We start from the raw sequence: 20345 nt of genomic DNA on the forward strand, positions 1-20345 counted from the left end.
TGAGCTACAACTACGGAAGCCTGCGTGCCTAGAGCCAGTGCTCTGCAACAAGAGAAGCCACTGCAAGGAGAAGCCAGTGCACCACAACAAAGAGTAGACCCCGCTCACTGCAACTAGAGAAAGCCCATGTGCAGCAATGAAGACCCAATGCAGCTAAAAAATAAAAAAAAATTTTTAAAGTACAATTTCAAAAAAGTCCAAAAATTGATAAATATACTAGAAGAAAATGAAATGTTTTATTCTTCTTCTTGTTGTTGTTGTTATTATTTTTGATATGGAGAATGCCATTCCAAGCAAGAAACAACCATATACCAGAAAGGAAAAGATATGTACCTGTGACTACATAAAACTCATTTCTGTAAGTTAAGAAATGCATTATACAAAGTCAAAAGAAAGGTGTCAACTGTAAAATATTTGCAACCCCTCTGTGAGAAAGAGTACGAATTTACTTAACATATGAAAGGTCTTACAAATAAATAATCGAAAAAATGAACAACTCGAGCTTCCCGGGTGGCGCAGTGGTTGAGAATCCACCTGCCGATGTAGGGGGCATGGGTTCGTGTCCCGGTCCGGGAAGATCCCACGTGCCGTGGAGCGGCTGGGCCCATGAGCCATGGCCTCTGAGCCTGCGCGTCCGGAGCCTGTGCTCCGCAACGGGAGAGGCCACAGCAGTGAGAGGCCCACGTACCGAAAAAAAAAAAAAAAAAAAAAAAAAAGAATGACTCGAGAGAAAGAAGCAAATGACAACAACAGTAAGCAGAAAGAATAACAAAGTATCAATAGCTTGTAAATAAGTGAAAGGATCCTAAAGTTACTAACAATGAAATAACAGGAAATTTAAAAATGTGAGATACTATTTTTAAAAAACTTGATGATTCAAAGGGGTTGGTGAGCATGTGAAAACAAAGACAAAGGATGTGTTAGATACTGCAGTATCTATGAAAATTAAAAATTACTTTTTTGTTTATTTATTTTTGGCGCTTTGGGTCTTTGTTGCTGTGCACGGGCTTTCTCTAGTTGTGGCAAGCGGGGTCTACTCTTCGTTGTGGTGCACGGGTCTATCTTTGCGGTGGCTTCTCCTGTTGCGGAGCACGGGCTCTAGGTGCTGTGCAGGCTTCAGTAGTTGTGGCACGTGGGCTCAGTAGTTGTGGCACGTGGGCTCAGTAGTTGTGGCACACGGGCTTAGTTGGTCCGCGGCATGTGAGGTCTTCTCTGACCAGGGCTCGAACCCATGTCCCCTGCATTGGAAGGTGGATTCTTAACCACTGCGCCACCAGGGAAATCCCAAAAATTACTTATTATATGATTCAACAATTTCTACAACTTAAGTGAAAACTATTCTTCAGATGTATTCATCATTGCAGCATTTTTATTTTTGTAATAGTCAAATTAGGAGATAAGCCTAAATGACCATCAGCATCTGGTTAAATAAAATATTGTGCATCAATGAAATCAGTGAACAGAATGAAGCAGCTCATATGTGTTGGTAATGAAAGATTTCCAAACTAATTTAAGTAAATAAAAGTGTGAGGGGGTTTTAACGTCAGTTTGGTCCTTCAAGAAGCAGACGCCAAGATGGGATTAGACATGTAAGAGATTTATTGGATGAAATGCCTGTGAAAGGTATAAGAGGAGAAAGCAATGAAAGCAAGGGAATCCTTCAGACCACAATGCTGGTCTGACACCTGAGAAAGGAGAGAGGGAAAGAAGGGTTTGGTAAAAGGAGTCTCAGACCACAGTGAGTTTAGAACAAATCCTGGCCAGGCCTATAGGGAATCCTGAGCAATGATTGCTAGTTAAAGGAACTCCATGATGAGCAAGATTGGGCTTTTCCATGCTGAGTCATTGAGGGCAGCCTGGGGGAGGTGTGGCCTCGGTGTGAATGCCCTGATAGATCCAAACAGGTGGGCAGTGGAGGCTCTCAGTTACCTCTACTCACAGAAGTTTTTATTGAATGAGATCTAAGTGGTGCATCTTCATGACCAGCAGAATCTAGTTCTTATGCCATATAGATTTACCTTCCAAACATGTTTGGAGGGCAATTCCTCCTTGTTGTCCATGGGCCTCTCTTCCTGAGGAGAAACTTAGAAGAGGAAGGTTAGAAGTGAACTATAGCCTATATTGCTTCCTTTGGTCTTGGGGGTGTAACCATGAATTCTAGCTTTCCCTTATCCTCAACTGTCCGGGTACCATACCTGTGGATCAGGCATTTTGTACATCTCCAGATAGTGGTGCTAATCAAGGCTCTGCATACAGGAAAGGCAAACGCACACCCAGAATAGGTATCAATCCCCATGTTGACGAAGTGTTGGACCTTGCAGGATGGAAGGAGTAAAATGAAATTGACTTGCAAACAAGCGTCTATTTGGACTTTTTGAGAATAATGACATATTGGTGGTTCAGCATAGGTCTCTGTTGTTGGAAGTTGGACATTGAGAGGCAGCGTTAGCTAGATTAGCCTTGGTTCCTGTTATTGCATCCATGCATAGCCTATGTATCTACTGTCCTTACCATTTCATTTATGTGCCTATCATGCCAGTTCTTGGAGGGTTGATGAGGAAGAACAGATAATATGAACTGGTTAAGTCATTTTTCCAACCTGGTTGTTCAGTGTCCCTTCAGTGGTGGGTGTTTTCTGGTGGGCATGTGTGATATAAAGTTCTTCACACTTGGTGCCCACTGCTGTATGTCCATGCACATGCTCTACCCAAAAGCTTCTAATTTCTTATTGGCAACTTCCTAGGAATTTGTACATATTCTCACCTTATGCTACTTCTCTTATCATACAAAGCCAATGACTAGGAGCAACATTTGCAGTTTTTCCATTTGGGAAGATATTTTTTTCCTCTCTACTGCTTTTCAAGGCTGTTTACAAATGTGGCTTTAATGCAGCTACCATCCATTTTTAGGTTGTACACAATGTGAGGCCAACTTGTCCATAAATCGAGCTTGAGCTTTTTCTTATTCCTTTAGATGTTTGGATGTGACCCCCATAAAGCTATAGATGTGAGCTGGGGGAGGGTTCCGGGTGCAACAATGGTAGGTGACATGGGGGTTGGGGCTACCTGTTCATGATTAATAATGCCCTCTGTTCCTGAACAAACTTGATCTAGGATATACCATTTGCATCTTACCATGGATTGCTGCGGGGCCTTTCTGACAGTAAGCCTTGGTGGGTCCAACATAACCCAGCTCAAAATGGGCATTTTCAGTCACGTGATCAGTTTGTGCCTCATGGTCAAGCATTCCATAACTACCAGGGATCAGTGACAGACCAGGAGCTGTTTCTCAAAAGGCATATAATTCTCTGGTGCAGATGACATGGCCTTACTCCAGAACCCCTGCATCATGATTCTCTTGCTGGGGCCTACCATAAACAAAGCATAAACAAACTTTTTCTATAATGAGCCAGAGAAAATATCTGAGACTTTGTCAACCATATGTTCTTTGTTTCAACTACTCAACTCTGCTTTTGTAGTGTGAAAGCATCTATAGACAATATTCAAATGAATGGATATGGCTGCATTTTTATAAAATATGTTTTCCAAAAATGGTGGCATACTAGTTCAACCCATGAGCCGTGGTTTGCTGATCCCTGGCATGAACTCCACAGCGAATCTTTTATCATAATTGACACCTCCAACCCCATAGGGTCTGCTGGACCATATGGCTCAGCCTTTGGGCAACTTGCACCACAGCCTGAAACTACTGGAGAATTCTTTCCTCCTCTAGACCCCATTCAAAGATGGTGGGCTTCCTTGTCACCTGATATGGACCAGAGAAGTATTCCTAGGTGTGGAATGTATTGCTTCCCCAAATCAAAGAGGCCTACCAGGTGCTGTGCTTTATTTTTTATTGTAGGAAATACAAGATGCAGTTATTTGTCTTTTAATTTGGAGGGGATATCGTGACCATTGGACCCTTAAAAACTTTTGTTATGGCAGGTCCCTGAACCTCTGTAGGGTTTGTTTCCCATCCTCTGGAGCACCTGTCTTAACAAGGCTACCAACTTACTAGCCACCTCTTACTTTCCCGGTCAATTGGCGTGATGTCATCATATAACTGATCAGTGCGATGTTCTCTGGGATGGTCCCCTTTCTTTAGGATTGTCGTATGACAGAAAGCAGGAGAGTTAGTAGAGCCCTGGGACAAAACTCTAAGTAAATATATTTGTCCGTTTCATGAATGTGAAGTGTTTCTAGTAGTCTCTTACCACTGAAATAGAAAAGAATGCATTTGCCGTATCAGTGGCAAATACTATCTTAGCTCTAGTAATATTACCTTGGCCGGTACAGAACCTGCAGTAGGGGCTACCATTGGATAAGCTAGCAGCAATTTACAAGAAATTTTTAGGATACATCTGTTATTGCAAGAGACACACTGGCTAATTAAATGGAGACATGGTAGGGATAACCACCGCTTTAGGTTTGTTTGTTTTTTTTTTTTTGCAGTACACGGGCCTCTCACTCTTGTGGCCTCTCCCGTTGTGGAGTACAGGCTCCGGACGCGCAGGCTCAGTGGCCATGGCTCACGGGCCCAGACACTCCGCGGCATGTGCGATCTTCCCGGACCGGGGCACGAACCCGTGTCCCCTGCATCGGCAGGCGGACTCTCAACCACTGCACCACCAGGGAAGCCCCCGCTTTAGGTTTTTAATGGTGGCACTAATCTTTGCCATCCCCTGTGTTGTGAATTTTTAAAGATTTATTAACCAGAGTGGAGGGCAATTTTGAAGACTTCTGCTTAGGCTTTCTCATTATTAAAGCACTTACCTCATAGGACAAGAACCCAATTTTGGGGTTAGTCCAACTGCCAAGTTTGTCATTCCTCGATTATACATTTGGGGACTGGGGACAGACCACTCTGTGGGTCTGTCGACCCAGTGGACTGAATGTGAGCTTGACTTTAGCCTAGGAAAGACCCCATTTATTACCTAGCCTCCAGTTATGAATAATCATACTTCGTTTCTCTAGATGTCAGTGTCAACTCAGACCTTGTGTCTAATAATTCTCAAAATGTCTGGGTACTCCCCTTTCCCCAGTGCATATTTATCTGAATAAATATCTGTAGGTCTCTTTAGGGATGATTATAATATATATTTGCCACAGTGCTACAGGGTCTTTAATCCTGGGGACTCAGTCATCTTTTTAGTCGGTGTTTTGTTTTTGTTTTTGTTTTTGTTTTTTTTTTTAGTCAGTGGTTTTGAGAATGGCTGTAGTGAGTGACTAAGGGGGATAGAAGTAGGTCAGAATGGTAATAGGAGCTGCATCACATCACATCACATCACATCACATGGGGCCTTGATGAATCTTGTGATGACTGACTTTTACACTGAATGAAAACTGGAGATTTCAGGGTTTTGAACAAAGGATTAAAATGATCTAGCTTACATTAAAAAAAGCTTTCTGACTGCTATGTTGGATGTTGTTATGGTAATCTGTTAGGAGGCTATTGAGCCTCAGTGCCTGCAGTGGAGTGGTGGTAAATGGCTAGATTTTAGATATATTTTGACAGTAGGTTTAACAGGATTTATCAATGAATGATTGGGTGAGAAGAATTATGGATGATTTAGAGTATTTTTTGGCCCAGGGGATTGAAACAATGGATTGACCTTTAACTAAGAAGAGGAAGCCTATAGATAAGAGCAGGGTTTGAGTGAGGGGATATTTAGAATCCAGTTTTGGGCATGTTAAGCTTGAGATGTCTTTGAGACATCCAAGTGGAGATGGTGAGTCGGCATGTATTCGACATTTAGTGAGAGGTGTGGTGAGACAAATGTATTAGGAGTCATCAGTGTGTAGGTGGTATTTAATGCAGTGAGGACTGGTGACCCCTTAAGAGAGAGAGAGAGCCTAGATATGGAAGGAAGACCCAAGATTGAGCCCTTGGGGTATATTAGCATTGAGAGATTGATAGAAGTGGAAGAAGCAGTAAAGAAGAGTGACATAGGAGGAGAGAAGCAAGAGTGCAGTATTCTCAAATACAAGTAAAAGAAGTGTTTCAGGGAGATGAGAGGGACAAAATGATGCTGGTAGGTCATGTATATGACTGTGAATAAAAAATTGGATTTAGCAAAGTGGAGGCCATTGGTGACCTTTACTTAGTTGATGTCAGCTGCATTTTCCCTGTTTGAAATAGCAGCATCATCTTTGATTTCTCTCTTTTCCTTCGAACTGTCTCCACTTCCAACTCCAGTATTTACTAAGCTTGTCCTCAATTGTACGTAAGAGCCATGATTCATCACCTACATTGGGGTAAATACCATTCTGCATGCTGAGCGTATGGAGATGAACAAGACGTGAACTCTTTTTCAGGAATTTACAGCTGAGAATGTGGTACAGGCATAAACACATTTCATTGTAATGGAAATGATAATAATTTTAATAACTATAGTAATTTCTTCTTTTGACATGACTTTTGTTGCTTTGCTGCTGCTGCTACTAGTACTACTACTACTACTACCGCCACCTACTATTATTGGAACTATATATGCTGTGCCAAGGATATCTCAAGAAATCCTTAACACTTCTATGAGGTGGCACCATTTTATGGATGAAAATGAAGCAGAGACAGGTTGAGAAAGTCATTCAAGGTCACACAGCTACTAAATGGTGGAAGTCCTATTCAAAACCAAACAGTCTAATTTTCAAGTTTGTGGTTGTTAACTAGAATTGAAAGACATTTTCTACCTCTCAGAATTTGCATACTTACTAATTTATTCCCTCACCTTAAGTTACATTCCCCCTCTTGCTTACCCTTATTCTTTTTTTACTGGGATAGCTTTTCTAATAAATCAATTGTGTGTGAATCCAGGTCTTGGACCTTTTGAATAACCTAAGACATATTATCTTCTATGCTGTTAAAGAATTGTGACAATGACTTGTCTACATCTTTGACTGATGGATTAGTTTTTGAAAGAGGTATGACTACAGATAAAGTACTGTGGGACATCAATATATCGAGATTCATTTTGAGCCATCAGTTATAACCACATTTATTGAGAACTTACTGTATCCTCAATTGTGATTTCCCAAGGGGTCCTGGTTGAATATTCCTGCCGATGAACCTCAGATGAGACTATCTTAACCCATCAGTGTGTTCCTAATAAAATGCTACTCAAATGCAAAGGAATAAGGAACTTAGGAGTGGTAGTATAACATAATAATAACTTACACTTATAAAGTACTCTGTGTTTGCTTCTGTCTTAAATGTTTTTTAAATAGGAATTCATTTATACTTCCCAGTAGCAGAATGAGAAATGCACTCTTACAGACAGGGCACGTGAACAAAGAGAGGTTAAACTACCTGCCCAAGATATCACAGTTACTACTATTGCAAAGATATCAGTACAGTCATTATCATGATACTATTATTGGTAGTGCTCACATTTTCCTTCTCTGTTTTGTCTATTTATGTGTCACAGCACTACTAGAAAGGGCTAAATGGCTTTTTTAGACCTTACTGAAGGGTTAGACTGATTAAAGAGAATGATTAAAGATAATTACAAATTTGAAGGAAGGGGAAAAATTAAAAGTTTTATGTTTCATATGTCTTTTTCCATAGTCTAAGGGAAAAGCATCCCAAACCTTAAGGGGGCCAATTTTTAGGCACACCTCATTTTAGTCAGCTTGGGCTGCCGTAACAAAACACTACAGACCAGGTGTCTTAGACAATGGAAATTTATTTCTTCCAGTTCTAGAGCATCTAAGATCAAGATGCTGGCTGATTTGGTTCCTGATGAGAGCTCTCTTCCTGGCTTGCTTTATTACACATATTGCAGTGTGCTCATGTGATCTTTCCTTGATTCATGCTCCTGGGGAGGGAGAGAGATACCTCTGATGTCTCTTCTTATAAGGACATTAATGTCATCATGAGGACCCTTCCCTCATGAACTCATCTCACCCTAATTATCTCCCAAGGCCCCCTCTAAAATCACACTGGGGATTAGGGCTTCAACATATGAATTTATGGATGACAGAAATATTTTGTCCATAACACACCTTATTCAATTGACCTTCCCGTATTTATATCCTCTCTCAGAGAGAGAGAGAGAGAGAGAGAGAGAGAGAGGGAGAGAGACCTAAGTGAAAATCTTTTTAGTGCAAATTTCCAGCTTCATTTAAGCAACTCACCTCTTATTCATGTTATTTGAACTTGTCTTAGAATCCAACACCCTCCTAGCCCCATCCCTGCAGGCCTTGTCCTCTCTTGCTTAACTTACTCTGGAAATCCCCGAAGTCTATTGATGTGGTGACCCCCAATTCCTATGTTTCCATGATCCCCACTTTCAGTGACTCTGAGAGACCTGTTCCACTGACCATGTGAACTATACCTCTATTGACCTTACAACTCTGGCCATCTCTAATCTGTGACCTACACTGGGCCCGTCATCTCCCATTTTTGATGACCATATGATTCTCATCCCTACTGACTCCATTCACCCTACTCCACTGTTCCTAAGTGGAGTGGATCTCCCTCAGTGACCTCAACCCACTGACCCTTTAATCCTTACCCTATGTTGATGGCACTTTACCATCCACTACTATCATAGAAAACCACATTTACACATAGCCATCTTCTCTCATTCCCAACTTATGTCTAGCCATTTTGGGTTCTTGACACAGCCTCTGAATTTCATTTAATAATCACTCTACTTAAATGCCTGAGGAATTTATCAAAAAATTAATTTTTTTATGCACAACAATTTGGCGTGAAAAATCAAAGTTAATATATGATATATAATACTTTTTAGTTAAAAGTTTTAATGGATTCATTAAACAAATATGAAAGGCATTCAGCGAATGTTAACATTGCACAGTTATCAAGGATGCAGCTATGTCAGAAACAGGTGCTATATTATGCATGGGTTCTGTTTTTATCACTATTTCAACTTTATCCTACTAGTTCCAACTCTCAGTGAGGCTATTTTTTTAGAGAACAAAAGGGAAACCCTACTGTCCAAGAACATCTGTTTTCCATATAATTTTTCTGTTCCAGGATTTCTTCTGGAAACATGGTCATTTGACCTGAAACTGAGAGTATGCTTGAAGCCTTGGGGCACAAGGATAGCAGAGTGAACGCTCCTGTCTCCCAGCTCTGAAGATCCAAGTCCTTTGACTGCTCTTTGTACTGTCTGTTTTCACTGGCTATGGACGGGTAGACAGTGTACCCTGAAATGGAAGCCAATGGATGCCCTTATGTCAGGCATGAATAATCTTTTTTCTTTGCATCAGGATTCCTTCAGATCATCAGCTTTGAGAACCTAGCAAAAGTCATTGCTTTAGAAGGTAAAAGTTTGCAGAAGGGAGATTTCCTTCCCCTCTCAGATCCTTGGTTGGCTTCAGCATGTTCTTCATTTTTATTTCTGATCATGACCCTATGGCTCAAATACTGTGAAAAGTCACAAGGGTGCCTGATTTGGAGATAAGCATTTTCTTACCTTTTAATACGTAAAAAGCATCTCTTTTGGAAATATCACCACACAAAACTATATATTTTTTGACATTTTAGTCTTGAAGGAATAGTTTTTTTTAATCATTAATGATTAAATGATCATGGCTTAATCAAATTTGACCTTGTCCACAGCCTTGATTAAAATGGCCCTTTTTACCTTGTCATAAATCTTGTTCCATTAACCAGTCCTTTTCAGACTTGTACATAGCTCTAGGCTTTGAATACCTAAGCTCCTGTGAACTTTTTCTTTTCCTTTTTTAAAAAACATGCACAGGCAAGTGCCAAGGCACCAGGGAAGAGGAGGATGATGGTTAAATAAGAAAAAGTTATTCAACTTCTATTTTCCATATTTTTTGAATAATGTTTCCAGAATTGATGCAGGCTCTATCCTGGTCAAGTTTCTGGGTTTTTTTTTTTTTTTTTTTTTTTCATTTCCTATAACAGGATATCCCTAAAAAGCACTATATTTGGGAATTGGGAATCATGAATTTTCCATGAATGTTTTTGCATTCAAGCATTAATAACTCTTCCTCACAAATTTCTGAGGGTAAAAAAAATACACTTAGAACTGAAAAGAATTTGTAGATTCCAGTCAAGAACTGTATATTGGTTAAACTGTGTAGTTATTCTATAGAATTTGTGGCAGTCTGCAATGATTTTAACTTCCCTCTATGAAAATGACTTTCTTGTGACTTTAAATAACATTATATATTTAAAAATAAAAAATAACATTCAGAATAATAGTTTAAAATATGAAGTAGGTATTTTAAATGGATTTTATTTGATTTTATCATGTACTCATATATTTTAGTAATCTGTTTTTAAAGCAAAAGGAATTGAGGCAAAGAAAAATGAAGTTCTTTCTCAGCAAGTCTTCAACTCTTGCTGTTAACTGATTTAGTTTTAGATGTTTCAATTGAAAAAATTGATATAAGGGATGTTTTCCTTATGAGTGGGTGATATTTTAGCCTTCCTCAGGTAATGTGCCTCCTTTGTTCAGATACTGGGGCTGTTTTGTGGTCATTGAGTATTAATTTTCTTTCAAGTCATTAAGCACATCCTGTTTCTTAATTTTGTCCCATGCATCAGGAATTTTACCTTTACCTACAAATCTTTGGAGATACTTTTCTTGTAGCTTTAATCTGAAGTGGCAGACAAACCATTTCCAGTATGGCTGGGTGGATGTGTCTGGGGTGATACTCCACCTGGCATATTCCCCTCCTGCCTGTCGATAGTTCTTATATGGGACTTCCCTGCCATCTCCGAAAACCATAACACAATCACTTGCTACCAGACTGGTACAGCAATCAATGACAAAATGGTCTGTTTTGTACCACCTTCCTCCACTGACAGCCTGTGGACGATGGAAGGGAACACTGTGGTCTCCATCATGCATAGGGATTGTGTTTGTACAAATTGCTCCACAGCAGGGACACTGTTTCCAGCAGCCACAGAGATGTTCAGTGAGCATTTTCTGGATTTCAGGAACGATTTCTTCTACAAACATATACAAATCATTCTGTTCTACTCTCTTCATTTCAGGATCCAAAGCTGTACTCATGGCTTCTTTGAGAAAATCAATATCTTTTATCTCCTGGTGTTCAATGCTTATCAAGTCTTTTCGTGGAAAGATCAAGTTACTCCCCAGGTGATCACAGAACAAATCCAACCACCCAGACACAGTGCTGCCTTTTTCTTTAGCTACTGCTGTGGATGCCTGAATAGCTGAGAGGATGGTATTCTTGATTTCATCTGAACTTATTCTTAAAAATGTCTTCATTTTTTCACTTCCTTTGTCAGAACAATATCTTTTAATGTGGTTTTCAATGTAATTCTTAAAATACGATTCCGGATTATGAATGTACTGCCAAAAATTACCAAAATTTTCCTCTTCTGCCAGAGAGATGAGAATGTGTTTCTCCAGGTTAGCCCTGTTTCCATTGAATGCCGGGCAGGTGGCTTGCATGTCCCCAGCAATTTTGCGGGCCATGTTTTTCTTTATGGTGTTGGAGACAGCAGTGGTGAGTTTGTGCCACAGAAAATCAACAAATGTTTTAATTGAGGTTGCTCCCTGACAAGAGATCTTAAAACTCATGAAGAAATCATCTTTCTTGCTTTGCAGATAGTTTACAGGATCATTTGCTCTCTTGAATTCCTTGTGCATATGATGAAACTTCACTGATGCTCTTTGGAATAAATACAAGGATAAGTCTATTTCATATTTTCTTGTAAATGTGTATCTTTCCTTAGTGGGTGCAGATTTCACCTCCTCATCTATTATTCTCAGGATTTCATAGAAATAAGCTGGATTGTAATCATGCTTTTGCCTACAAATGTTGTCAATAGTTTCATTAACTTTTGAAACAATGCGGTTAGTAGTCATATTTATGGACTCTTTATCCTGGACCTCTAATGTCATTGTAACTAAGTTCAAATATTTCTTGTTCATTTTGATATGTATGTCATATTTGATTTCAAAGTTTTCTCCATAATTTTTATTCAGTATGCTTGCCCTGTCTTTCTCCTTTTTGAAATAATCCAAAAGGATGTTTTCAGAATCCACTTCAATTTTAGGCTCTGCGATTGGAGAGAGAGTTGAGGACAAATCATAGACCCATTTTTTCCAAAGTGTGTTGAATTTCTCATGTAGCTCTTCCTCACTCAGTTGGGTGCCCTTTACAGTTAAAGCCAACTCTCGGCTTTTTTCCAGTAATTCCTTTTCATAACCTGATTTTTTGTTATGCAGTTTTTCTTGATTCTTTTTAAAACTAAGAAGTTCTTTGGCTTTTCTTTGGCTGTCTAAAATGAATGCCTCTTTAAGGATTATTAGCTTATTTTCAAAATTTCCTTTCCACTGTACCAGCACTTCACTATCTGGGTCTTCATTAAAATATTTTTCAAGTTCTTGCTTGATGGCTTCATATTTCTCTGTAACTGGAGCCTCAATTGTGTGTGTTTCGAGTATCTGGATTTTTTCATTCTGAATCTGGTTGATCAGCTGGTCCTGTATGCTCAGCACATGACTCCTCAACTCCCATGTCCAGTAGTTATACATGGTTTCCAGTTTGCTCATGGCCATGACCTCTCGGGTATTCCTGAAACTGAAAATAAAGTTTTCATTCAATAGTGCTCTCCACAAATCTTGAACTCGGAATTTTACATCTGATATCTTCATGATGCTTCCCCTAGATTCCTGTTGGGCAGTCACAAGAATTCTGCTTTTCAGTTCTTGGACATTGTGGCTATAACGAAGATTGGGAGGGGCCATTGGGGGATTGCCATCCCAGAGGTGAGCAAAGTAGTAGACATGGGTATTAACATCAAACTTAATGACATCACGAAAGCGGGTTACATCTGAGCACTGCTCTTCTTCAGCTGCTGTTGCTGCCATTTCATCCAGTCTCTGCTCTAGCCGCCTTCGTCCTTCCATAGTTTGGTCTTTAGCTGTAATCTCTCCCACATTCTGATGAACAAAGAGGCAACTAGGAGATATTTTTACTTGTTTCATCCTCAGAAAAGCTTGGACAGCTATTTGTAGAATATCTTGCATTTCTGATGGATTTTCCCCAAAAATATTGATCAGAGTCAAGTTTCCAAGTCCGATGACAAAGGTTGCCAACTCATTGTCACGATTCTGGGACTTGTTGCTGAGTTCTGGGGCCCGAAGTCCTTCTGTGTCCACAACAAGCACAAAGTCAAAGCCAAGTTCCTTTGCAAATGTCTCCTCCACCTTCAGAAGCTGCATGTAGGCCCCCCGGGTACACCTCCCAGCACTGACAGTGAACTGCAGCCCAAAAAGTGCATTCAGCAGGGTGGACTTCCCTGAGCTCTGCAGGCCAAGGACAGAGAGAACAAAGAGCCGTTTGTTTCCAAGTTTCTCAGAGACCTTGTCAAAAACAGCTGCCACCCACCTCAGGGGCACATAAGAAGCATCCCCATCCATTAGCTCAATGGGAAAACCAGATAGCATCAGATCTGCAGCAATGTGGGGAAGGGAGAGAAATAGGGTATCTTTCATGGATGAAGCTTCTTCCAGAGCTTCATAGATCTGGCCAACTTCTCTGAGAAGTTGCTCAATTCCCAAGGTGCAGTCACTAATCTCTCTGGAGATAACTTCTATCTCATTCTGCAAGCCTTTCAGAGAGTTGCTCTTTGGTGCCTCTTGCTTTTCTTTTTGGACCAGTGACCACAATGCCTTTTTCTTCTCATTTAGTTTTTCCAAGTGTCCTGCAGTCAAATTGTCTAAAAACACACTCAGCCATTGCAAGAAGTAGAGTTTGGTATGAGTTTCTGAATGATTTTGGAGAATTTCAAGGACAGAATGCATTAAATCATTGAGAGGAAAGGCTTTTCTCAACTGTTGACATCGTATCATTTGTTTATCTGTCTCAATCTCACTCTTGTGTTGTTCAATGCTTCGATTCCCTTTTTCTCTCAGATGATAGAGCTCTTTGTCCTTTTTACACCAAAGTTGCCACAGTTTTCCCTGAAGGGGTAGTAAATTTTCCTTCATCTGAGGTATTTCCATTTCTCCCAGTAGGGCCATTAGAATCTCTGCCTTTTCTTTGGCTTCCTTGCATTCTCTCTGGTCTTCATCAATAAGCAATCCTTGCTTGCGAGCAATTTGGGCACAGTTCTCCAAGCTGAGTGCAGTGTCAGAAAGCTCTAACAAACGTCTGATTGTAGTTGTGAGCTCCTCTATTAATTCTGCCTCATTTCTGTTCCTGACCCCAATTCTCACTCTTGGGCCAGAGTTATTTGCCATGGTTTTTTCTTTATCATCAAGCAAACAGATTAAAGTTTTTGATTTCTGACACAGGTCACGGACAATTTTTCGGGTTTCTTTATTGTCATCAGAAGTTGACATGAGGACCACAATGAGAGAAGAGACCTCCTGCAAAAAGGCAAGTTGCTTCTCATGTTCCTTTGCATCTCCATGAAGATTGATGAAGGTCAGGCAGTTGTCAAACCTGTCCTGATCTTCACCCCCAGGACAGAACCAGGCAACTTCCACCACACCTCCCATCAAGAGACAGTCTTTGCTGCTCCCTTTGCAATGTCGGTGAAAAAAGACATCATGTTTCCTTTTACTGAGAAGACAGTTCATGATCTGAGATTTGGAGGCAGAGAAGCCGTTTCCAACTCTAATAAAAGACACAATGGGGGTAGAGACACGACACATCTGCTGATTTTTGTAATTGTCCTTCTCCTCTTTTATTGATTTCCCTGTTTGCTGCCAGCTCCTCCTAATTTGACTGAGAGACCAGAGAGAGAATTCAATTTGAGCATTGCAAGGATTAGGTATGAGAAGGGGGAGGGCAAACTGACAAATGGAAAGTTTGGCCAAAATGTATTGTCTGGCAAAATCATCTGCACAGTGAAGAATTGCCATCTGTATATCCATAGGGTGAATGTAGGGCCTGGCATTAGTGGTTGCTGAAGGATTAGTGGTGCTATTACTGTCTTCAAATAGATCTTCATATGGATCAAAAGCCTCCTTTTCTTGATTTGAGGTGCTTGGATAGACTTGCTTCTCTGTGTATTCATCATCCTTAATGATCAGGTATCTCAGCCCATAATCCAGCATCAGTAGCTTCTGTAGGAAATAGAAGGGAAGCTCTCTTTCAGAGCAGGGCTGGGTGTTGTACACAGGATTCTTGTAGATCATATGGAAGTTAGCTCTGCTCATCATTTTTGGGTAGTAATGTTCTAGGCCTAGACGCTGGAGTATTTCTAGGAAGGCTCTATTTTCTATGACCTCCCGTTTGTTACTTTCATTATCATGTGGTTCATGGGGCTGTTTCTTTCCATGGAAAAGACTTTGCAATTGTTTTTTCACATCCTCCATTTGCAATGAAGAGACGGTGGCCTCATAATCCTCATCAATGAGCAATCTCAAGTCTTTTTCTAGGTTTTCCCAATCATGATCTGCCCCAGGTTTGGTGAGGACATGTACAACTTCTTTAGACAAAGATTGTCCCATGTGATGTCTTACTAATGCCAAGCGTTCTGTTTTCTCTTCTGGAGAAGCAACTTTGATGCCAAGTGTAGCTGTCAGACCTGTGAGCACCAGGAATGCCTGAGCCTTGTAGTTGCAAATATTTTTGAGCTCTTGGTATTTATCTAGGGCAGTTTGCATTTTATCCAGTAGGAAGTCTAACTCATCACACCCAAGGAGATACTGAAATGTATTGTTTACCACATGATATCCTGCACCAGCTGCAATCAAAAGTAGCAAGATGTGTGTGTCTGGCTGCCCCGTTTCTTGGAGGTATCTCAAGAAGCAGCCAAGAGACAAGCTGACCTCATAAGTCACCTTGCTTTGAGCTTCCTCCACTGATTCTGTGGATTCAGACTTGGCCTTTACTTCCATAAGGTCATTCTGGTTTTTTTTAAAGATTTTAATTAATTCAGAAAATTGGGTGATATTGACATTCTCTTCCTCTGGTTCTGACTGAAATAGCCACTGCATGATGGAATGAGCCTGAGGAAAGTTTGTCACTTTGTAGATGTGAGGATCCAAAAGGCTGCGCAACTGAGATTTAATAAATTTAGTTTCATATGTGGAATACTTTTTGCAGAAGTTGACAGTGTCTACCAGAAAATTCTGCAGACCCCTATCTGTGAGGCATATATTAGTCCAAGTGTTATAACTTTTTATTTTTTCACTCAATCTTTGCATGAAATTTATCAGCTTTTTAAGCTGCTCTTCAGGATCAGATACCTCCCAGGATGTCACATCCTCTAGGAAAAGCCTAGCCTCCTTCTCAACACTCAGTAATTCTTCTCCCTCCTGGATCTGGGCAGTAAGACCAGTCAGAGCAGTGTAGCTGTCTTTCAGGCAGTTAGCTACCTGACAAGGATCCTTAAAATCGCTTCGGTGCCTGGTGAGGATGATGTCCCAAACGGGCACCAGCTGAATTCCCCGGTCAATGACACACCAGGTTTGATTATTGGCAACGAGGCCAGCTTTCCACTGTGAAAGGCCATTTGCTTCTGGTGGGCCACCTGTCTGGGCCACAGATAATTGGACTTTGGTTTGGAGATTTTGGAAGGTTGTTCTCTGAGAGGCTGTTTTTGAATGAGAGTCTGACACATCCACACCTGCAGCAACATTCACTCCAAAGCCACTGTAGCTGCCCCTTATGTAAATATCCAGGGCCTCTGCAGCTTGCTGTTTCACTTCTGCCAGCTGCTCACTTTGGAAGCCCTCTGAAATGGCTTTCCACCAGTAGATTCCTCCCAGGTGCAGAGGGCCCTGGTTAGCATGAGAGCCAAACCTGTGGAAGAAGGCTTCAGTCCTGCGCCTCAGCAAGGGAAGTTTGTCTGGGTCTTCTGGCTGACCTGAAAGGTCTTCAATGCGTTTCAATTCCTGTAGAGCAGCCTTGGAGAGCTGGAGCTGGTCAGTGGGAAAGTGGCAGGAGGCCAGTGGGATGTAGCTGAACTTGGTTGAGCAGAAGTAAGAGTGCTTAGAATGTGACTGTTGGGTTTCCTTGGATTCTGAATGTTTGCTCTGATTCATAGCAGCTTCCAGGCTAAATCCCCAACCTCCACCCTTTGCCGAGGCAGTTACACTGAAGCCCAGCTTCTCTACAGCCTGGATGAACATGGATTCTTGTTGAGAAGATGTAAATTCCTTTGTTTCCATCCGTGTACTCTGCACAGGGCCACAGAGTGAGAACTCCTTGGGGACACCGAGTAGCTCCTCTTTCTTCTCTGTCAGGCCCCTTTGATTACTGGTTTTGTAAACTCCCTGAAGGGCTAGTCCTCCAGATGCATGTCGCACCAGCTCTCTATCTGGAAGGTTCTTCCTGTGAGACAGTGTCCCCTCCATAAGTTTGAGTTGTCTCAGCATGTTTTCCGTGACGTCTCTTAGGGACTTTTCGGGACGTGGCCAGAACTCTTTGGGGATCTCCATTGCCTGCATCAGCTCTGCTTCCTTTTTCCTCACTGCCTCTTCCTGTCGCTGCCTCCCTTCTGCCAGCATCTCTCTTAGCTCCTGCAGTGCCTGTTCTGCCTGCTTCTGCCTTTTCTTTATTGTTTCCACCTGAGACTCCTGTAACTCTGAAAGAGTATTTGAGTATGACAGGTTAAGCAGCTTCTCCAGGGCCCTTTTCTCCCAGGGATGTTGTGCCTGGGATTGCAGCTTCTGGAGTTCTTTTTCTTGTAGGTGTTGTAAGGCTTGGGCACAGGTCACACCCAGGTGTTCCTGCAGCTTGGGCAACCAGTACTCAACTGCCAATCCTACTTCTCTCAACATCTCTTGGAGATCTTGCCCATTTTTGTCTCTGAGCAGGAGCTCATTAGGGGTAGACTCTTCTGTGTCCATGGCTGTGGGACGAAAAGACACTCATTTAGCCTTTGGCATGTTAATATACAGAACTCTGTGATTAATTTGCAGAAATCTGATGCTTTTCTATACACTAATAATGAACTATCAGAAAAAGAAATTGAGGAAGCAGTCCCATTTATGATCACATTAAAAAGAATAAAATATCTGGGAATAAACTTAATCAAGAAGGTGAAAGACCTATACTCTGAAAACTATAAATACTGATGAAGAAATTTGGAAATGATACAAAGAAATGGAAAGATATCCTCTGTTCCTGGATTAGAAGAATTAATGTTGTTAAAATGTGCGTACTACACAAAGCAATCTATAGATTTAATACAATCACTATCAAAATACCCATGACACTTTTCACAAAAGTAGAACAAATAATCCTAAAATTTATTTGGAACCACAAAAGACCAAATTGCCAAAGCAGTCTTGAGGAAAAAAGAAAGCTGGAGGTATCACATTCCCTGATTCAGACTATACTACAAAGCTACAGTAAGCAAAACAGCATGGTACTGGCCTAAAAACAGACACATAGATCAATGGAACAGAATAGAGAGCCCAGAAGTATATCTACACACTTATGGTCAGTTAATCTACAACAAAAGAGGTAAGAACACAATGGAGAAAAGACAGTTTCTTCAATAAGTGGTGCTGGGAAAACTGGACAGCTACATTAAAAGAATGGGATTAGCAAAAAATGGGCAGAAGACCTAAAAAGACATTTCCCTGAAGAGATGGCCAACAAGCATGTGAAAAGATGCTCAACATTGCTAATTGTTAGAGAACTGCAAATCAAAGCCACAATGAGGTATCACCTCACACCAGTCATAATGGCCATCATCAAATAGTCTACAAATAATAAATGCTGGAGAGGGTGTGGAGAAAACGGGAACACTTGTATACTATTGCTGAGAATATAAGTTGGTTCAGCCACTATAGAAAAGATTGTGGAGGTTCCTCAAAAATTAAAAATAGGACCACAATATTGTCCAGCATCCACTTCTGGATATATATCCAAAGGAAGTGAAGACAGAGAATTGAAGAGATATATGCACTTCCATGTTTATTGCAGCATTATTCGCAATAGCCAAGATATGGAAACAGCCTAAGTGTCAGTCCATGGCTAAACAGATAAAGATTTACTACACACACACACAAGGGAATATTTATATTATTCAGTCATGAGAAAGAAGAAAATCCTGCCCTGTGTGTGTGACAACACAGATGGACTTTGAGCGTATTATGCTAAGTGAGATAAGTCAGACAGAGAAAGACAAATCCTGTATAATATCACTTATGTGTAGAATCTAAAAAGCCAAACTAGTAAAAACCAGAGAGTAGGATGCTTGTTACAAGGGGTTGGAAGGTGTAGGAATTAGGGAGATGTTGTTTAAGGGTACAAATGTGCAACCAGTAGATAAATAAGTCCTAGACATCTAATGTTCAGATAGTGATTATAAGCAACACACTGTGTTATAAACTTCAAATTTACCAAGACACTATATCTTAATTGTTCCCACCACAATAAAGAAATGATCTTGTGATGTGATAGAGGTGTTAGCTAACTCTATGTTGGTAATATTGCAATATATAAATGTATCAAATCAGCATGGTGTATACCTTAGACTTATGCAATGTTATATGTTAGTTATGTCTCAGTAAATAAATAAAATGCACTTCTTACCTGGTTTCTACTTGTCGCTCACTTCTTACTCTTCATCTGACACTAGTTAATAATATCTTTGTATTATGAATAACTTTTATATTATGAACCGTATATGGATTATGAAGATCTCTTTTCTACTGATGCCATCTTAATGTGTGGATGTAGGACCAAATGTTCTAGTATTCAGTGTTTCCTCAGTGTTATGTTTTTCTCCCCAATGCCTTTGGACATATCTTTGGGCAGCAGATGAAATGAGATTTTACATGTCGCAACTTCACACATTATTCAGGTTTCCCCTGTTTTTGGAATTCCTGTCCTAGTGAATGTCACTATCGTACTTCTGTGTCAATGGGTGTCCTACTCATCCTTCTTCCTGCTGACATGAATGCAGTTCACCATGTCCTTTCAATTCATCCATTTAAATCTCTCTTCAATCTCAATTCTTTTTAATCCCCTACCAGCTCTCCAAAAGATTTTGCCTTCACCTTGTCTTTATTGGATTTCTATAATTGTCATCTCATCTACACTCATTCTTATTTTGTGCTTTCCATCTTCCCCAATGTCACTTAGATTTATGGCAGACTCAGAAACTCAGAACAACTTTTTCAACTGAAGATATCTAAAATATCTAGATAAATTTTTAAGACAGATTCTTTGGAGCCTCAAGGAATTTACTGGATAGTGAAGTAATATCTGATGGAAGAGGTAAATAAATTTTAAGCAACTGAAATATTTCCACTACAAATTAAAGCCAACATTTAAGACCTTGGCATACACCAAGGAGGGCAAATAAATTCACAATCAGACATATCATAGTGGAACTGCAGAAAATAAAACAAAACAGCAAAAACAAAGCATTTAGAGAAAAACAGATTTTATCCTCAA

General features: G+C 40.4%; 2 protein-coding genes across 8 annotated transcripts in view; one reads left to right on the forward strand and one right to left on the reverse strand.

Annotated features, from left to right (window-relative positions):
* The window catches only part of ZNF215 (zinc finger protein 215), a 151792-nt gene that overhangs the window by 27481 nt on the left and 103966 nt on the right, over positions 1-20345 (forward strand). The gene's annotated exons all lie outside the window — the stretch shown is intronic.
* Positions 8743-20345, reverse strand: part of LOC101325202 (interferon-induced very large GTPase 1-like) — a 31479-nt gene continuing 19876 nt past the window's right edge. For all 5 annotated transcript variants that reach the window (XM_004317833.4, XM_073807902.1, XM_073807903.1 and 2 more), the window contains one exon: positions 8743-17784. In XM_004317833.4, the coding sequence (XP_004317881.2) occupies positions 10484-17782 (7299 nt within the window). In that variant the 5' untranslated portion in view covers positions 17783-17784 and the 3' untranslated portion in view covers positions 8743-10483. The remainder of the gene's footprint in view (positions 17785-20345) is intronic.

This window comes from Tursiops truncatus, chromosome 8 (assembly GCF_011762595.2).
Source record: "Tursiops truncatus isolate mTurTru1 chromosome 8, mTurTru1.mat.Y, whole genome shotgun sequence".
Classification (NCBI taxonomy): Eukaryota; Metazoa; Chordata; class Mammalia; order Artiodactyla; family Delphinidae; genus Tursiops; species Tursiops truncatus.